At 44.7% G+C, this 21,300-nt stretch overlaps 1 protein-coding gene across 5 annotated transcripts in view; it reads left to right on the forward strand.

Moving 5' to 3' along the window:
* Positions 1 to 21,092, forward strand: part of LOC141273710 (rap1 GTPase-GDP dissociation stimulator 1-like) — a 592,027-nt gene extending 570,935 nt beyond the window's left edge. For 4 of the 5 annotated variants that reach the window (XM_073685973.1, XM_073685978.1, XM_073685977.1 and 1 more), the window contains 3 exons: positions 1,182 to 1,308; positions 1,630 to 1,758; positions 19,005 to 21,092. In XM_073685973.1, coding sequence (XP_073542074.1) covers positions 1,182 to 1,308; positions 1,630 to 1,758; positions 19,005 to 19,156 — 408 coding nt within the window. In that variant the 3' untranslated portion in view covers positions 19,157 to 21,092. Of the gene's footprint in view, positions 1 to 1,181; positions 1,309 to 1,629; positions 1,759 to 13,831; positions 14,054 to 19,004 lie in introns of those variants that run through there. The other variant, XM_073685975.1, reaches the window with a different exon arrangement.
* Positions 21,093 to 21,300: the final 208 nt, after the last annotated feature.

The following is a 21,300-nucleotide window of genomic DNA, read 5'->3' on the forward strand; positions in this document are numbered from 1 at the left end:
TTCTGCCTGTGCTTCTAAAGAGCCCGTGCCCCTTACCCTTAAAATTGCAGTTTTTTTTGGGGGGGGTTGCCTCCCTTCTCTTCTTCCCCATCTCCTCTGCAGCAGGGGGCGGGGCCCATTGGGGAAATCTCCGATACCCCGCCAACCCAGTCTGACGAGCAGGCCACAAAGAATGACATGGCAGGCTGAATTTGGTCCGCTGGCCTTGAGTTTGACACCACTAGCTTAGAGTTTATGCCCCTGGAACATTTCCACGGCGGACCAACCTACACATTACACCTTTTGCATTGTAGTTGTGTCCGTAGCATTTATTTACATGCTATATAGCTCAAATCCACAGCGCCAGTCAATTTAGGCTTTCAATACTCACCGCAATGAGTGGATGAGATATTGATAAATCTCATATACGCCACTGCTACTGTAATAGTGGAAAATGTGGACAGAAAATCTGCCATGTACATGCCTCGTGTGCACCTACCCATCTGTTGCTTATGTATCGCATTTTGAATGCTGTTTTATTTTTTCTCTTTTTGCTGTTTCATGATTTAAATAAAACTGCTTTGTTTTTGATACTTTCTGGTATTTGGCTTTGACAAAAGTCATTGATGTACTTAGGTGTGGATTCCATGTGTTTTTTATGCGTTTCTGCCTCGGACATGCACTTAAAACATGTTTTTACTTGTGGAATTTCCGCACCTAATGTAAGTCTATGGGAAAATTCTGCACAGAAAACTCAGCGTACCCGTAAGAGAAATTGACATGCTGCGGAAAGAAAACAAGTGCCGCAGGTAAGTTTACACAGCATTAAAAAGAAGCACAGTATGCATGAGATTTCTATAAATCCCATCCACTCTGGTAGAATGGTAAGATGCTGCATTTTTGACACAGCAAAAATACGCAGAATCAAAAACTCACCAAAAACTCATCATGGGAACGTAGCCTAAGGGTTTACCTAGAGGAAAGGATTATGGTCACAGCTTCAGTAATCACAGTTCTGTATGAACTACCAGTAGTTGTATAACTGAGAATTCTCACTATGGTGAGATTTCAGAATGAATGATATCGGAGAAGGACTTAGAATATCACAAGCGTGAACAAGATCTAGAATGGACTTTAAGCGATTATGACTTCCATCAAGGTTACACAATTTAAAAACTTTCTCTTTTGATTGTTATGTACAGGATGTAGTCAAGGCTATTGAAAAGGCCAAAGGTGTGAAGCATCTGGTATCCATGACAACCAGCGAGCACGCCATTATGCAAAATGAAGCCCTCATCGCATTAGCAATCGCTTCTGCCATCAACCTTGGTAACGTAAAGCACTGCAATCACAAAACAAACCCATTATATTATAGGGGCACAGAACATTGCGTAATGAAATACGAAGGCTTGACAGAAAATTCATTATCGAGTAGGTGATTTATAGAAGGCTCGGGAATGTAATGCAAGCATACCGGTGGTAATGAGATTCATCATCATCATCATACTATATTATTATCTCATGCTTTTCTAAGAATGGTGATGCCAACAAACACCATCATCCTCAACAAATATAGTGGAGACACTGCAACATCATTAGTGTAATAGTAGTAGTTTATGAGACGGAGTAATGGTCATCATTACATTTCAGAGGCTGTTGAAGAAGTCTTCAAAGAGTCGGAGTTGGTGACAATCCTGCATAAAGTTTTACAAGATGAATCTATGGGACCAGAGGTGAAATACAATTCCATGGGGCTGTTATGCAGCCTCATTGACTCAGGTAAAGACTGCAACTGTCTATGTATCTACACCAGAGGGGCTGGGTAGGAATATTATTCTATTCTCATTTTGAAGCAGAAAATCCTTGGAATGTAAATATGATCTGGTCATTTCAAAAGCCCAGCATTGGTTCAGATCAAACTGAGGTTGTTAGCATTACATAAATAGTATATAGAAGAAACATTGTAACCTTTTTACATTGGTTTATAACTATAATCTAAGAAAATAATTAGAAAATCATACCACTTATACTATCTTTATTTACAGAAGACAGTGTACACCAACTTGTGATCAATCTGGTGGAGTATAACTGGGGCACACTCACCATGGCGGCAGTGGTTTGGGGTATACAGTAGTGTTCAAAATAATAGCAGTGTGTTCAAAAACATGAGTTTAACACAAAATCTTTGTACTAGTTTTTATTTCCATGCACTGGGAACATTGCACATTGTTTTCTAATTGAAAACATGAAGGGAAATGTATATAATTTTAAACTACTTTACAGAAAATAACAAAAAATGAACATTGGGCTGTTCAAAAAAATAGCAGTGTCTGCATTTGTCTTTACAAACACACAATATGATTTTTTTTTTGAGGATTTAGCATTCTTGTGAATCACTAACCTAATAATTAGTTGTATACCCACGGGTTTTTAGAACTGCTTCACATCAATGTTGCATAGAGTCAACCAACTTCTGGCAACTGTCAACTTTTATTCCAGCCCAAGATGCTTTGTCTACATCCCACTGTAACATACCTGGCGGCGTCCTTGCATAGTGGTCCATCTCCCACTGTGCAAGAGCGCGCACTTGATCTCCAGTCCAGTTTGCTAGCCTGGCTTCCCTCCATGCTGTCTGTTTGCCTCTGTGTCTGCTGCTTAAGGGCGGCGCCCGATCACTTCCTGCTTTTTGTACTTGCTGCAGACACACCCCTTGTGCGTCCTCAGCCTATTGCTGTCTGCCATCTGGTATTTAACCCAGCTGCTCCAATGAATCCCTGCCTGAGCATTGTGTTCTGTCAGTTGGCCTTTGGTCACTGATATGCCAGGTCCCGTTTATGTTTCCTGCCTTCGGTATCAGTTCCCGTGTCTGAACTGTGTCCTGTCTGTATTATCTTCTAGCCTGTTGTCTTCTGCCTATCCTGGAGGCTGTATTTCCAGGCCTGTGTGAACCCGCTCCTGTATCTTGCTGCTGTGTCTGTTCTTGTCTGAATACTCTCCTAGCCTGTTTTGTTTTTCTCTATGTCCGTACTTTCCCTTTTTCTGCAGAGTCTGAACTCGTACCTAACTCCTGCTTGTTGTCACTTTACTTCCGTTTGTGAGTTTGTGGTCCACTCGCTACTTCTCTGCAAGTACCCTGTGGGTATCTGGTTCTGCCTTTCCCTTCTAGTCTGTTCCGTGTGTACAGAGCCCTGTCCCCACCGCGTCTGCGGTTTTCGCTTTGCTCAGCTCTGTCCACCGCGTCTGCGGTTTTCGCTTTGCTCAGCTCTGTCCACCGCATCTGCGGTTTTCGCTTTGCTCAGCTCTGTCCACCGCGTCTGCGGTTTTCGCTTTGCTCAGCTCTGTCCGCCGCGTCTGCGGTTTTCGATTTGCTCAGCTCTGTCCGCCGCGTCTACGGTTTTCGCTTTGCTCAGCTCTGTCCGCCGCGTCTGCGGTTTTCGCTTTGCTCAGCTCTGTCCGCCGCGTCTGCAGTTTTCGCTTTGCTCAGCTCTGTCCGCCGCGTCTGCGGTTTTCGCTTTGCTCAGCTCTGTCCGCTGCGTCTGCGGTTTTCGCTTTGCTCAGCTCTGTCCGCCGCGTCTGCGGTTTTCGCTTTGCTCTGCCCTGTCCACCGCGTCTGCGGTTTTGAATTTGTCTCCCAGTCTGTACTGGACCCTACCCAGCCTGCGCTCTAGTCTGCCTGTTCCTGTATTCCCCGGTGTGGGTCAACAGCCGTGTCCGGAGTCTGACCTGGAGTAGACCCTGGTTCCTCTGCTCGGTTCCTCCCTGGTGCACTGGCGTCGTATGCCGTCGTGCGACCTTGGTCGGATCGGGCAGATACTTAGTTACGCCCCTCCAGGCACTCTCTGGTTCATTGCACAGTGGAGTCACTACATAAACACGCACACGCCAGTCAGTCCGGGCGTGTGCATTACACCCACTTTTTGGCTTTTGTTGGCTTTGCCTCAAACGGCATTTTTGATGTCACCCTAGAAGTGTTCTTGGACCCAAAAAAAAGAATGTTACTTTCATCAGTCCACAAAAGGTTTCTCCATTTCTCTTTCGACCAGTTGATGAGTTCTTTGGCAAATTGTATCTGCTTCAGTACATGTCTTTTTTTAACAGTGGGACTTTGAGGGGACTTCTTGCTAAGAAATTAGCTTCATACAGGCGTCTTCTAACTGTCAGTGTCCTCACTGGTAACCTGAGACGGTCTTTGATCATCCTGGAGCTTATCATTAGCTAAGCCTTTGCCATTTTGGCTATTCTTCGATCCATTCGAATTGTCATCTTCTGTTTTCTTCCATGTCTTTCTGGTTTTACTTTCCATTTTAAAGCATTGGAGATCATTTTAGCTGAACAGCCTACCATTGTCTGCACTTCTTTATAAGTTTTACTCTCTCCAATCAACATTTTAATCAAAGTACGCTGTTCTTCTAAGCAATGTCTCAAACGACCCATATTTCTCAGGCTTTCAAAGAGAAATGCATGTACAACATGTGCTGGCTTCACCGTTAAATAAGGGCCACCTGATTCACACCTGTTTCTTCACAGAATGATTGACCTCATTAATTGAACTCCACACTGCTATTATTTTGAACAAACCCCCTTTTAATTAAATATTCAAATACACAGACTCAAAAACATGCAGATCATGAATGCTGAGACTGTTGGTTTTCTTACAATCTACTGCACCAACTGGTAAATTGTTTGACATGTAGTAATATAATTTATACCAAAAACAGTGATTAATCTGGTTAGTCATATTGGACTGCTATTTTTAACAGTACTGTAGCTGACATTTTGTGGGTTTCCTGGCAGAATTAGGATTAGTTTTATATGGACTCACACAGGGTTGGATTGGCCCACCGGCGGACCGGAGAATCCTCCGGTGGGTCCAGGCACTGACATCTGCTGGCACAGTGATCACACATCACATGTGCCAGCGATGCTCTTACTGAACGCAGTGATATAAAAAGCTATCAGGGCGCAACAGCCCTCTGTTACTTACAACTAGTGCACGCTGCAGTCTGCAGCAGGGGAGCGGGTCCTCGGTGTGATCAGTGATGCGTGAGCTGTGCTCTCCTGGGTTACTCTGGGAGGAGCCGCGAGCAGTACTTCACTACTCCTTGCAGATCCTTCCATAATTAAACAAACCGGGAGAGCACAGTGTGCGCATCACTGATCACATGGAGGACCCGCTCCCCTGCTGCAGACTGCGGTGCACTAGTTGTAAGTCAGAGCTGCTGAGCCCTGATAGCTTGTTATGTCACCGCTCTTCCCTGCATTGAAACAGCAGGGAGAGTGTGCAGCTCTTGATAAGCTCTTGTCCAGCCAGCTTTGTTTATGTCCTCGCTGGCTGGAAAGCACAGTTCTGGTAATGAGCTGTACTCTGATTTACAAAGCATGCACCCCTCACCCACAGTGTAAACACTGGCAGCAGAGGGAGATGGACAACTCCCTGTTACAGCTGCCTGCAATGATTGAAGAAGCCCCCCCCTCCCCCTCGCCAGCCTAACAGTGAGTAAATGCAAATGGGGGGCCTTTGGCAGGGATGATAAAGGGGGAAGGGGTTAAGTTACTTAGGGATGAATGAGGGCCCTATTCCCTCATCGCCCTTTTCACCCCTCACTGACTGCATGGTGCACCCCATCCTCCTAAACACCTCTTACTGAGGCTTTTCCCCCTATAGTCACACCTGACTGCACCCCCTAACTTGTCCCTATCCCCGTATCACCCCCGACTGAGCCCCCTCTCCTTCTAGAACCCCCGACTGAGCCCCCTCTCCATCTTTCACCCCCAACTGAGCCCCCTCTCCCTCTTTCACCCCCGACTGAGCCCCCTCTCCGTCTGTCACCCGACTGACTTAGCCCCATCTCCCTCTGTCACCCCTGACTGACTTAGCCCCATCTCCCTCTGTCACCCTTGACTGACTTAGCCCCATCTCCCTCTGTCACCCCTGACTGACTTAGCCCCCTCTCCCTCTGTCACCCCTGACTGACTTAGTCCCCTCTCCCTTTATCACCCCTGACTGACTTATCCCCATCTCCCTCTGTCACCCCTGACTGACTTAGCCCCCTCTCCCTCTGTCACCCCTGACTGACTTAGCCCCATCTCCCTCTGTCACCCCTGACTGACTAGAAGTTTTTTTTCCTCACTACTAACAAAATGAGGCCCTTCATAAGAAGTTATGGCTTTAAATGTGGCAGAGAGACTTAAGTAAGGGAAAGCTCTTTTTTGATGTCACTAATTATCCCTTACATAAGTGATTTAGGGCCCCCCACTATTAGTGGATACATTCACATAATGCATTTGCTGCAGAATTTCTACAATGGAAATCCCACAGCAAATTAACAGCGGTAATATCCACGCAGATATTGTGCAGATATTGCTGTGTTTAGTGCTGGTGCACCTTTACCATTGAGGCTATGTTCCCACGTTCAGGATTCTCTGCGGTTTTGACGATGCGTGTTATGCAGCATCAAAACTGCAGTGGTCAGATGTTACAGCATAGTGGATGGGATTTCTAGAAATCCCATGTCCACTACGTGTGCATCTCAGTCTGTGGATCACCTGCGGATTCTGACATGTGGCACATCTTTCAGACCCGCAGCAAGTCAATTTCTCTTGCGGGTCTACATGTGGACTTTCCCCATAGACTAACATCTATGAGGAAAGTCCGCAGGAGAAAAAAATGGCGCCGCTCATTAGCATAACGAGGGCGGAAGTGCTGCGGCTCTACCGCAGCGTCGGAGCCACAGTGGCTTCACTCTGTGGTAACGTAGCCTGACTTGATCCTTTTGTATTGCAAAGGATGAAGTCGTTGGTGAATATCCGCAGCGTATGTTGACACATTGTTCATGTGAAATTCGCAGCATCGGTTAATTCACGCTCTGGATTTTCTCAGCGTATGGATGAGATGTCATAAAATCCCATACACTACGCTGGTGCTATAAAACATTGGTTTAGTTGTTATTACACATCAGGGGACATTTATCATTGAGTTTGCACCAAAATGTGGACACCAGCTCTTTCTATAACAATAAGAAGTGTACTATCTTATATTATACCCTGATATTAGCGTGTTATCATACAGTTGGTGGTCTTTTATTTATTTCTATGTAGCTACGTAGTGGGCCCCAAGAATTATTTTCTCCGGTGGGCCCAGTGTACTCCAGTCCGATGCTGGACTCACGTCCACTACAGATGGCACAAACACACTGATTTTGTGGCGGCAGTATTCAGCTTCTTGCACACATCTGTATAATGGCTCAAATAACATTGGATTTATATTTTTAGGAATTTCTATGAGCAGATTATTTGACAGTCTAGGGTAAAAGCACATGTTGTGATCATATATTGCAGATCAGTATTTTATTTTTACATCAGTGTTAATAAGCAGGGCTGGTTTTAGACAAAGTGGGCCCTAGACTAAAGTTTTAAGTAGGACCCCAATGCTAACATATTGCACCATCATACACAGACATTTAGGTTGCATTTACATGAGATGAGTTCAGGCCGTTAAACTAGCATGATACACAATATTCAAGTCGTTCGATGTTCAGTTACCGGCCTATTTAGAAAGGCTGATGAAGAATGATGGGCACAGAACTAGTAGAACAATCTGTCCTCATACAGCATAATGTGATCAGCAGCTTATCTTCTGATAACACCGGGCGATATGCTGTCGAGAACAATGATTTTTGTTCCAGAATAAAAATCCAATTAACCGATGAATGAGCATCATTTGGTGGGCAATTGCCGACCCATTTACACCTGTGAACACTCGCCTGCGCTGCCAGTATTTATAAATGTGGACGCTACATACACAAACAGTATGCATTGCACACATGTGTACACAGCACACATACAGAGACATGCTATGTACAGAGAGCACATACATACATACAGAGACATGCTGCATACACAGAGCACATACATACAGACACATGCTGCATACACAGAGCACATATATATATATATATATTGTAGGGCTACACTCTCTTAGGTAGGTATTTGGTAGCGTTCGCACAGGCAATGCAGCTTGGTCCAAACATCTGCCATTTTATTGCTTTCATAAAACTCCAAGGTATTCATAACCAAAACTGCCTCTTCCAGGCACAAAGGCATAACAAAAAATAAACAGTTAATTCAGTAGGCACATATTTGTCATAGTGGGCTCACCCTAGCAGATTACAGTCCTTTCTCCCAGAGTAAACTTTACAAACAGAACAGGTATGGTCCTACCAGTCTCTGTATCACCTTCAGCTTGAGCAGCTTTCAGTGCCAAAACAGAAGTGTTCAACTCCTTGCACAATTCACACTGGACAGGCTGCAGCTTCCACACACAGACTGCTCAGCTTTCTTAGTTGACCCGTGCAGTCTCCATTCAGAGAGACTTTGACTTGTTTCTCTCCCAGCTACAGCTCACACATTGGCTGGCCACTCACCAGCTGCAACAAACTCGACTCTGCTCAACCCCAGCAAACTGACACAGGGTGAACCAGAACCTTAGTGAAAGCTAACCAGGTGCATCTATTTAATACCTAGAGTGCTAGGATTTAACCCAGTCCTATGTGGGTTTACTTGAATATTTATACAGTATATATATATAAGGGAATACTGAAATAACACATCCTAGATCTGAATGAATGAAATATTCTCATTGAATACTTTGTTCTGTACAAAGTTGAATGTGCTGACAACTAAATCACACAAAAATCATCAATGGAAATCAAATTTATTAACCAATGGAGGCCTAGATTTGGAGTCACCCCCAAAATTAAAGTGGAAAAGCACACTACAGGCTGATCCAACTTTGATGTAATGTCCTTAAAACAAGTCAAAATGAGGCTCAGTATTGTGTATGGCCTCCACGTGCCTGTATGACCTCCCTACAATGCCTGGGCATGCTCCTGATGAGGTTGCGGATGGTCTCCTGTGGGATCTCCTCCCAGACCTGGACTAAAGAATCCGCCAACTCCTGGACAGCCTGTGGTGCAACGTGACGTTGGTGGATGGAGCGAGACATGATGTCCCAAATGTGCTCAATCGGATTCAGGTCTGGGGAATGGGCGGGCCAGTCCATAGCTTCAATGCCTATATCTTGCAGGAACTGTTGACACACTCCAGCCACATGAGGTCTGGCATTGTCCTGCATTAGGAGGAGCCCAGGGCCAACCGCACCAGCATATGGTCTCACAAGGGGTCTGAGGATCTCATCTCGGTACCTAATGGCAGTCAGGCTACCTCTGGCGAGCACATGGAGGGCTGTGCGGCCCTCCAAAGAAATGCCACCCCACACCATTACTGACCCACTGCCAAACCGGTCATGCTGAAGGATGTTGCAGGCAGCAGATCGCTCTCCATGGCATCTCCAGACTCTGTCACGTCTGTCACATGTGCTCAGTGTGAACCTGCTTTCATTTGTGAAGAGCATAGGGCGCCAGTGGCGACTTTGCCAATCCTGGTGTTCTGTGGCAAATGCCAAGCGTCCTGCACGGTGTTTGGCTGTGAGCACAACCCCTATCTGTGGACGTCGGGCCCTCATACCACCCTCATGGAGTCGGTTTCTAACCGTTTGTGCAGACACATGCACATTTGTGGCCTGCTGGAGGCAATTTTGCAGGGCTCTGGCAGTGCTCCTCCTGTTCCTTCTTGCACAAAGGCGGACTTAGTGGTCCTGTTGCTGGGATATTTCCCTCCTATGGCCCCCTCCACGTCTCCTGGTGTACTAGTCTGTCTCCTGGTAGTGCCTCTAGCCTCTGGACACTTCGCTGACAGATACAAAACCTTCTTGCCACAGCTCACATTGATGTGCCATCCTGGATGAGCTGCACTAGCTGAGCAACTTCTGTGGGTTGTAGAGTCCATCTCAAGCTACCACGATTGTGAAAGCACAACCAACATTCAAAAGTGACCAAAACATCAGCCAGAAAGCATTGGTACTGAGAAGTGGTCTGTGGTCCCCACCTGCAGAACCACTCCTTTATTGAGTGTGTCTTGATAATTGCCAATAATTTCCATCTATTGTCTATTCCATTTGCACAACAGCATGTGAAATTGATTGTCAATCAGTGTTGCTTCCTAAGTGGACAGTTTGATTTCACAGAAGTTTGATTTACTCGGAGTTATATTCTGTTGTTTAAGTGTTCCCTTTATTTTTTTGAGCAGTGTATATATATATATTTATACAGTGGTGGCCAAAAGTATTGGCACCCCTGCAATTCTGTCAGATAATACTCAGTTTCTTCCTGAAAATGATTGCAATCACAAATTCTTTGGTATTATTATCTTCATTTAATTGGTCTTCAATGAAAAAACACAAAAAGAATTGTCCTAAAGCCAAATTGGATATAATTCCACACCAAACCTAAAAAAGGGGGTGGACAAAAGTATTGGCACTGTTTGAAAAATCATGTGATGCTTTTCTAATTCATGTAATTAACAGCACCTGTAACTTACCTGTGGCACCTAACAGGTGTTGGCAATAACTAAATCACACTTGCAGCCAGTTAACATGGATTAAAGTTGACTCAACCTCTGTCCTGTGTCCTTGTGTGTACCACATTGAGCATGGAGAAAAGAAAGAAGACCAAACAACTGTCTGAGGACTTGAGAAACCAAATTGTGAGGAAGCATGAGCAATCTCAAGGCTACAAGTCCATCTCCAAAGACCTGAATGTTCCTGTGTCTTCCGTGCGCAGTGTCATTAAGAAGTTTAAAGCCCATGGCACTGTGGCTAACCTCCCTAGATGTGGACGGAAAAGAAAAATTGACGAGAGATTTCAACGCAAGATTGTGCGGATGGTGGATAAAGAACCTCGACTAACATCCAAACAAGTTCAAGCTGCCCTGCAGTCCGAGGGTACAACAGTGTCAACCCGTACTATCCGTCGGCGTCTGAATGAAAAGGGACTGTATGGTAGGATACCCAGGAAGACCCCACTTCTTACCCCGCGACATAAAAAAGCCAGGCTGGAGTTTGCCAAAACTTACCTGAGAAAGCCTAAACGTTTTGGAAGAATGTTCTCTGGTCAGATGAGACAAAAGTAGAGCTTTTTGGGAAAAAGCATCAACATAGAGTGTACAGGAAAAAAAAGAGGCATTCAAAGAAAAGAACACGGTCCCTACAGTCAAACATGGCGGAGGTTCCCTGATGTTTTGGGGTTGCTTTGCTGCCTCTGGCACTGGACTGCTTGACCGTGTGCATGGCATTATGAAGTCTGAAGACTACCAACAAATTTTGCAGCATAATGTAGGGCCCAGTGTGAGAAAGCTGGGTCTCCCTCAGAGGTCATGGGTCTTCCAGCAGGACAATGACCCAAAACACACTTCCAAAAGCACTATAAAATGGTTTATGAGAAAGCACTGGAGACTTCTAAGGTGACCAGCAATGAGTCCAGACCTGAATCCCATAGAACACCTGTGGAGAGATCTCAAAATGGAAGTTTGGAGAAGGCACTCTTCAAATATCAGGGACCTGGAGCAGTTTGCCAAAGAAGAATGGTCTACAATTCCAGCAGAGCATTGTAAGAAACTCATTGATGGTTACCGGAAGTGGTTGTTCGCAGTTATTTTGGCTAAAGGTTGTGCAACCAAGTATTAGGCTGAGGGTGCCAATACTTTTGTCTGGCCCATTTTTGGAGTTTTGTGTGAAATGATCAATGATTTGATTTTTGCTTCATTTTCTTTTGTGTTTTTTCCTTGCAAGCAAATTAAATGAAGATAATAATACCAAAGAATTTGTGATTGCAATCATTTTCAGGAATAAACTGAGTATTATCTGACAGAATTGCAGGGGTGCCAATACTTTTGGCCACCACTGATATATATATATATATATATATATATATAATTATATATAATATACACACACACACACAGTGGCTTGCAAAAGCGTTCAATCCCCCCTCCTTGGCATTTTTCGTATTTTGCTACCTCACAACCTGGAATTTCACTGTTTTTTCAGGATTAACATCAGTTTATGTAAAGAACATGCCTAGAACTGTGAACATTTGGTTTTCTTTTTATTGTGAAGCAAACAAATAAGATAAAATAACTGAAAACTTCAGTGTGCATAGCTATTCACCCCCCTAAAGTCAGTACGTTGTAGAACCTCCTTTGGCGGCAATTACAGCTGCAAGTCACTTTGGATAAGTCTCTATAAGCTTTCCACATCTTGCCACTGGGATTTTTGCCTATTCCTCAAGGCAAAACTGCTCCAATTCCTTCAAGATGGATGAATTTGTCTGGTGAACAGCAATCTTCAAGTCTGACCACAGATTCTCAATTGGATTAAGGTCTGGGCTTTGGTTAGGTCACTCCAAAACATTTACATGTTTCCCCTTAAACCGTTCAAGTGTTGCTTTAGCAGTATACTTTGGGTCATTGTCTTGTTGGAATGTGAACCTCCGTCCCACACTCAAAATCACTTACAGACTTGACAGGTTATGCTCCAGAATATATTGTATTTCCCACCATCCGTCTTTCCCCTTGATTCGGACCATTTTTCCTGTCCATGCTGCCAAAAAACATCCCCACAGTATAATGTTGTCACCACCATGTTTCACTGGTGTTCTTCGATGATGAGCGGTGCTGGTTTGGCGCCAGACATAGCGCTTACCTTGGTGACCAAAAACTTCAATTTTTGTCTCATCCAACCACAGCACCTTCCTCCATACATTTGGGGAGTCTCCCACATCTTTTGGCAAACTCAAAATGAGCCTTACAATTTTTGCGTGTAAGCAAAGGCCACCTCTATGGAGTGTACGACTCATTGTGGTCGTATGCACTCCAGTCTCTACTTCGGAACTCTGCAGCACCTTCAGGGTTACCTTTGATCTCTGTGCTGCCTCTCTAATTAATGCCATACTTGGCCGGGCTGAAAGATTTGGTGGGCGGCCCTCTCTTGGCAGGTTTGTTGTGGTACCATGTTCTTTCCATTTGATGATAATAGCGTTGATGGTACTCCGGGGGATCATCAGCGATTGGTATTTATTTATTTATTTTTATAACCCAACCTTGATTTGATCTTCTCAACAACTTTGTCCTTGACTTGTTTGGAGATCTCCTTGGTCTTCATGGTGTTGTTTGGTTAGTGGCGCCTCTTGTTTAATGGTGTTGCAGCCTGTGTGGTCTTTCAGAAAAGGTGTGTATATACGAACAGACCATGTGACACTTAGATTGCAAACAGGTGGACTTCCCTTTTTAGGGCCTTCATCACAAAAGGGGTAAGTATAGATGCACATGCCAATTTTAAGTGATATGTTCCTATAAATTTAATTAATGCCTATATTTTTCTCACTTCACCAACTTAGACTATTTAGTGATGATGCATCACACACAAATCAGATTACAAAAATATTTAAACACAGGCTGTAATTAACAAAATAGGTTAAAAGACAAGGGGGTGAATACTTTCGCAAGCCACTACATTAAAACAACGTGGTTGCACATGTGTGAACACCCTCTTATAATTGGGGATGTAGTGAAGTTCAGAATTAGCCAATCACATTTACACTCATGTTACTTAGTAATCAGTACACAGCCGCTGTAATTTATATTGATTCTGATTAACCCCGTATAAAGTTCAGATGTTCTAGTGGAATTTTCCTTACTTTCTCTTAGTTGCATTTTACAGCAAAAGCCATGGTCTGTAAACATCCTACAACACAACAAAAATGATCCAATTGTTAAAAGTTATCAATAAGGAAAAGGGGACTAAAAATGTTAAAAGGCCTTAGATATATAGTGGCATGTAAAAGTTTGGACACCCCTGGTCAAAATTACTGTTATTGTGAACAGTTAAGCAAGTTGAAGATAAAATGATCTCTAAAAGGCCTACAGCTAAAGATGACACATTTCCTTTGTATTTTAGGCAAAAAAAATTATAATTTTTTACATTTAAAAAAATACAAAAAGGAAGATGGGCTGATACAAAAGTTTGGGTACCCTTGGATATTTGTGTGTTCAGATAAGGTGTGAAGCCTCGGTCAAAGTTAACAGGTGATGCAAATTTCTCATCTTTATAAAAACCCCGCCTCCTCCAACCTAGCGCCAAAAAACAGCAGTCATGGGTTCTTCTAAGCAGCTGCCCGCTGCTAGAACTCTGAAAATGAAAATGGTGGAGACCTGCAAAGCAGGAGAAGGCTATAAGACGATAGCAAAGCATTTTCAGGTTGCCCTTTCCTCAGTTCGACTTGTATTTAAGAAATGGCAGTTAACAGGAACAGTGAAGGTCAACATAAGGTCTGTAAAACCAAGCAAAATTTCATTGAGAGCTGCTCATAGGATTGCTAGAGAGGCAAATCATAACCACCGATTGACTGCAAAAGAGCTTCAGAAAGATTTAGCAGACTCTGGAGTTGTGGTACATTGTTCTACTGTTCAGAGACACCTGCACAAAGATGGCCTTCATAGAAGAGTTATCAGAAGAAAACCTCCTCTGCATCCTAACCATAAAATTCAGAGTCAGAAGTATGCAAAAGAACATCTAAACAAGCCTGGTGCATTTTTGAAGCAAGTCCTGTGGACCAATGAGGTTAAAGACAAATTCTTGATGCAAACATAACACCATCTGTAAAGAAGCTGAAGTTGAAAAGAGTTTGGCTTTTACAAATGGATAATGATCCTAAACACATGTCAAAATCCACAATAGATTACCTCAAAAGGCGCAAGCTGAAGGTTTGCCAATGGCCCTAACAGGCTCCTGATCTAATCATCATTGAAAATCTGTGGCTGTACCTCAAAATAGCAGTGCATGCAAGACAACCCAGGAATCTCACAGAACTGGAAGAATTTTCCAAGGAAGAATGGATGAAAATCCCTCAAACAAGAATTGAAAGACTCTTGGCTAGCTACAAAAAGTGTTTACAAGCTGTGACACTTGCAAAAGGCGGTGGTCCTAGCAAGTGAACATTTCTACATGTAATGACATTTCAAATTGACAAAATTTGCAGCGGAAACTGGCGTCTCCGTTACAGAAATTGACATGCTGTGGGTGAGTTTAGGTACATGCCCATGATCAGTAAATGCTGCGGGTTTGAAGCTGCATATTTATGCAGGGTAAAACCCACAGTAGCCAGATGTTACAGCATAGCGGATGGTATTTCTAGAAATCCCATGTCCACTATGCATGCATCTGAGCCTGTGGATCACCAGCGGACACTGACATGCGGCACGTCTTTCAGGACCACAGCATATCAATTTCTCTTGTGGAGTCACTAGTCTCCGCAACAGAAATTTGACCACTAGAATGTATTGAATGTGGTAAATCTGCATGGTTTAGTGAACACGTGGATTTACCTGCGTTCAAAAGAACGCGTTTTGGACAAAGCAAAATATACTGTGTCCAAAGCGCTGCTATGTTTGGATTGTGGGCACATTTCCTTAAATTAAAAAAATGGCGTGGGCTCCCGTGTCATTTTCATAACCAACAGAGGGAAAGCTGACCACTGGGGGCTGATATTACTTGCCGGGGAAGGGGGCATTAACCAAAAATGTTCCCTGGCTATTAATAACAGCACACAGCTGTTTGCTTAGCCTTTACTGGCTAGATTACAGGTGGACCTAAAAAAAAAAAAAATGATGTAGGGTTCCCCTATAAAATCTAACCAGTAAAGGCTAGGCAGACAGCTGCAGGCTGATATTATTAGACAGGGAAAAGACCATGGATCCTAGGTCTCTGAGGCTAATAATATCAGCTCTCAGCCGCCCCAGAAACAGCGCATCCATAAGATGATCCAACCGCCCGTGCAGCCGGTTCATTGAACGGGGACCCCCGAGGGAGAGGGGGCCCCTCCAGCCTCCAGCAGGGCCGCCATCAGGGCATGACTGCCCTGACTCCAGCATGGGGCCCGGCCGGTCGGGGCCCCCTCGGAGCCCCCTCTTGTGCGTCTCGTCATGGAGCCCCCCCGCAGGACCCCCCGCCGTCACATGACCCCCCACCGTCACATGACCGAAGATGTCCCTGCTGAGCGCAGGGACATCTCCGGTCATGTGACGGCACCGGCACAATACTTACCCCTCCCCGTGCCTCCGCAGCGTCTTCCGCGTCCTCTGACTGTGACGTCTCAGGTCAGAGGGTGAGGTGATATGTTTACACCACGCGCGATCTCTCCTGAGCTGTCACAGCGCGAAGACGCAGGCGATGCTGGAGTCTGGATCAGCATCAGGTGAGAAGTGAGGTGAGTATTTGATTTTTTTTGTTATGTATGGGGGAATGGGGCATTATATGGTGGGGGGAGAGTGGGTGTGACATCCTGCATGGGGCATTATATGGGGGGGTGACATCCTGCATGGGGCATTATATGGGGGGGTGACATCCTGCATGGGGCATTATATGGGGGGAGAGGTGACATCCTGCATGGGGCATTATAAGGGAGGGGGGTGTGACATCCTGCATGGGGCATTATATGGGGGGGTGACATACTGCATGGGGCATTATAAGAGGGGAAGGGGGGAAGTGACGTCCTGCATGGGGTATTATAAGGGAGGGGGTGTGACATCCTGCATGGGGCATTATAAGAAGGGGAGGGGGAACAGACATCCTGCATGGGGGCATTATATGGGGGTGGGGGTGTGTGACATCCTGCATGGGGCATTATAAGAGGGGAAGGGGGGAAGTGACATCCTGCATGGGGCATTGTAAGAGGGTAAGGGGGAAGTGACATCCTGCATGGGGCATTATAAGGTAGGGGGGGTGACATTCTGCATGGGGCATTATAAGAGGGGGAGGGGGGGAATTGACATCCTGCATGGGCCATTATAAGGGAGGGGGGGCGTGACATCCTGCATGGGGCATTATAAGGGAGGGGGTGTGACATCCTGCATGGGGCATTATAAGAGGGGGAGGGGGGAATTGACATCCTGCATGGGGCATTATAAGGAGGGTGGGCGTGTGACATACTGCATGGGGCATTCTAAGGAGGGGGGGTGTGACCTCCTGCATGGGGCATTATAAGGGAGTGGGTGGTCTGACATACTGCATGGGGCATTGAAAAGGGGGGAAGTGACATCCTGCAAGGGGCATTAAATGGGGGGGGGGGTGACATCCTGCATGGGGCATTTTATGGGGGGTAGAGGTGACATCCTGCATAGGGCATTAAAAGGGGGGTGTCATCCTGCATGGGGCATTATAAGGGGGAAACAGCCTGCATGGAGCGTTACATGGGGGCTAATATTCTGTATGGAGCGTTATATGGGGGTCAGTATTCTGTATGGAGCGTTATATGGGGGCCAGTATTCTGTATGGAGCGTTATATGGGGGCCAGTATTCTGTATGCAGTGTTATATGGGGACTAGTATCCTGTATGGAGCGTTATATGGGGACCAGTATCCTGTATGGAGCATTATAAGGGGGTCAGTATCCTGTATGGAGCATTATATGGTGCCCATAATACTGTATGGAGGACTATACTGTCCGGTCTGCACTGTGCGCTGTGAGGATTCGCTAGTTTCTGAGCTATTGTAGAATTTACAATAGATATCGCTCGTGTAATGGGGCATTATAAGGGGGGGGGGACAGCCTGCATGGAGCGTTATATGGGGGCCAATATTCTGTATGGAGCGTTATATGGGGGTCAGTATTCTGTATGGAGCATTATATGGGGGCCAGTATCCTGTATGGAGCATTATATGGGGACCAGTATCCTGTATGGAGCATTATAAGGGGACCAGTATCCTGTATGGAGCATTATAAGGGGACCAGTATCCTGTATGGAGCATTACATGGTGCCCATAATACTGTATGGAGGACTATACTGTCCGGTCTGCACTGTGCGTTGTGAGGATTCACCGGTTTCTGAGCTATTGTAGAATTTACAATAGATATTGCTCATGTAATGTAGTAAGTGAAATCCTTGGCCTTGTACTATCTATCTATCTCTATATCTATCTATCTATCTATCTTTCTGCGGTATCTGTGCATCATGAATCATGGTATGTGTTAAAGGGGCCCACTGAAAGTCTGTCGCCCAGGGCCCACAAAAACCTGGAGCCGGCCCTGGGGGTAAGTATAACAAGTTTTATTTTTTTTAAATACAATTAATTAACTAGGAGTGGGGGGAATCAGAGATGCACGGGGGGGATGAGAGATGCACGGGGGGGGGGGGGGCCTTCATGCCCCCTATGAAGGGCAGGGGGGGGGCCCAGAAAAATTCTTGCACAGAGGCCCACTACAGTCTGTGTCCGCCCCTGGTTCAATCAGCTCATTGAACTCCAGTGACCTCACTCCCAGCAGCTCAGCGCTATACACTGCCCAGCTAGAGCCCAGGTCGGAATTTAATTACAAATCTGTAGGTAATCTGAAGAGGGGGTTGTACACATAATATGCCATCACAATCTGACAGATGTGGAGTAAGCAAAGATTGCCAATTCTAGATTGCCATTTAAGGTGGAAAAAGTTCTTAAATGATTCTTGGTATGATTTTTTTTACATGACAAAAGCATGGCATTCTAAAAGGGTAGAATTTTTATATCCACTTGTGAGCAAAACACTCTTGACTTTCAAACTTCAAATTAATAAGATTTGTTTTATGAGCGCTTGGGAAATCAATATAGCACAGCCTTGTATGGTGTACCCAGGATTTCTGGTTTATTAGCACACGTAGGCTACTTTAAATAGGGTCACAGACTAAGGAAAATTTCCCTCCAAACTATGAGCCAATAGGAACTTAAGGGGCGTGAATAAAAATGTTAAAACTTTCCGGCCCATCACTGTTATCCGATTGATCACCATGACACAGGAGTTACAAGACAAGATGAATACCACAGTCACAAAATGAAATCTGTTCTCTCACACACTGTATGTATGGCTTTAAAAGGTTTGCCTGCTTTTACAAAATAAAGCATTTTCGCTGCTCCAACATCTCGCACCCTCTGTGGCTTTCTCTTTGTTCCCATCTAATGCTGTAGATTGGAAAGGAAGACTCAAATCAGTGACTGAAATATATATGTATATGTATTTTAAAGAAATATCTCTTGCAGCAAACGTCTAAAGATAAATCCAGCACCAAAAGAGGGCATTTAACTTAAAAGTTTCCTTTCTACAGATGATTTGCGGAAGGAAATAGAAGTAATGAAAATAAAAGAAACCTTGGAGAAGCTACGTACACACAGCAACGGCAATGTAGTCAAACAGGCCAACAAAGTTCTGGAGATTATAGAGCATTTTAGTCAGAACAGTGATCATTTCTTTCCATAGATGTAACATTCTGTGTAAAAGAACAAACACAACCCAAAGTGTTCCCCTACGTTCCTGCATTAGCCCATGTAGCAACTTCTTCAACTAATAACAATTAGGGACTGTACTGTATTGTTAATATTATAAATAAGTACACTATTTAGTAAGTGTGGGTTTCTAACGGTGTTCTAGCGTCATCTATTTCAACAAATGGTAAAGGAGCATTCATATATATATTTTCCTATTTGCATACTAGTGCCAAATTGAAATGGCTATAGATGGAAAGGGACCACAAGTTTGTAATAGTGTGTAGATTATTATTTATTTTTTTTAATAAATGTACATTTTTGTTCAGTCATTCGTAATATAGCAATCTGAAGCTGTGGTAGGATGCCGCACAGAGGAAAAAGGTTAATAATATAATGGCAATCTCCACAAATCAGAGTCAGAAGACAACTTAGGAAGTGAGGAGGCACCCTCACTGCCCTAGGAAGAGGAGAATACAGGTGCTGGTGTTACAGCTCATCATTATTGATGTGAATGAACTAAGGGATACTAGCAAACACACACATTTGCCCATTTCAGATCCGGTCTTCTCTCAGCCAATGGCCTATTTTTTCTATAGTGTATATAGTAATTCCCTAACACACTTAAGGGGTATTCCCTTCTCCAAGATCATATCCAAATATGTAGTAGGTGTAGTAATAATAATATTAACACATACCTCCAATTAGAAATGTAGTATAGTTCTTCTGATTAGTTATGTCGCTTACCCCATGTACAGTGCATTGTTACGGCCACTCACATAGTAACTGTTACTTTGTGATTAGTGGCATACCGCCTAATGGCGGCAGGCCACATCTCCACTATGGGGCCTGGGAGTCAGGGGTGCCTGCACCGGGCCCCGTCTCTGCCCGTCAGCACCCACACAGAATGATGGGGGTGGAAGCATCTGCTGACGCTCCCTCCTCCGTCATCACTGCTCGCGCTGACGGCCGGAGAGGAGCCCAGTGTGTGCAATGATGATGGAGGAGGGAGCGTCAGCAGAGGCTTCCACCCCCATCATTCTTTCTCAGCGCCTGACGTCACAGAGCAGCAGGCGCAACAATGTCATTACATGGCGCCCGCTGCTCTGAGATGTCCGGCGCTTCACCCTGCACATTATGGAGACTGGAGCATCAGGTGGAACCAGGAGGAGAGGAGAGTACTGTATTTATTTTTTTAAATCAGTGACCGGTGGCCATAATACAGTATGAGGTGTGAATTATATTGTGTGGAGGACCATGGGGGGGGGGGAGGTGCATTATACTGTACGGAGGGCCATGGGGGTGCATTATACTGTACGGAGGGCCATGGGGGTGCATTATACTGTACGGAGGGCCATGGGGGTGCATTATACTTGTATAGAGGACCATGAGGTGGTACATTATATTGTGTGGAGGACCATGGGGAGAGCATTTTATTATAGGGAGAACCATGGGGAGTGCACTATATTTTATGGAGGACCATGGTGAGTGCATTACACTACATGGAGAATTATGGGGGGCACATTATACGATATGGAAGGCTATGTGGGGCCATTATATGTGGGGGTCCATTATACTATATGCAAGCAATTATACAGTGTGAAGGTTTGTGTGGGTCCATGATACTGTTTGGAGGGCAAGTGCAAGCTATTATACTGTATGTAGGCCCATTATACTACATGCAGAGCTGTGTAAGGGTCACAGTTGGAGGATCATACTGTATTGGGGTCGCCATACTTTGCCTTGGGAGTTGAGGTGGGGTACAGTAGGGTCATTATACTGTGCATATGGAGGAACTCAGCATGGGGGTATTATACAGTGTTTGTCAGGCACTTGTTTGCATACTACTTTATGCAGACAATGAAAGAGGAATCTAGGACTTCAGCAGGAGGAGAATTACAATGTAAAAGGCTGGAACGTTGTGACCCTGACTATTATTTTTTTAGGTTTTTTTGGGAAAGGGGGGGGGGGCAATTAGAACTTCTGCTATGGGCCCTGATTTCTGTGTATGCCTTTTTTTTGACCATATGTTCTCGTAACCATAGCTATCTAAGCTACTGCAATGCCCTGCACATTGGGTAAGTGACGAATCTACCGTATATACTCGAGTATAAGCCGATCCGAATATAAGCAGAGGCA

The sequence above is a fragment of the Phyllobates terribilis genome, unplaced genomic scaffold (genome assembly GCF_046119375.1).
Source record: "Phyllobates terribilis strain yellow unplaced genomic scaffold, ASM4611937v1 Scaffold_5__5_contigs__length_657084704, whole genome shotgun sequence".
NCBI lineage: Eukaryota > Metazoa > Chordata > Amphibia > Anura > Dendrobatidae > Phyllobates > Phyllobates terribilis.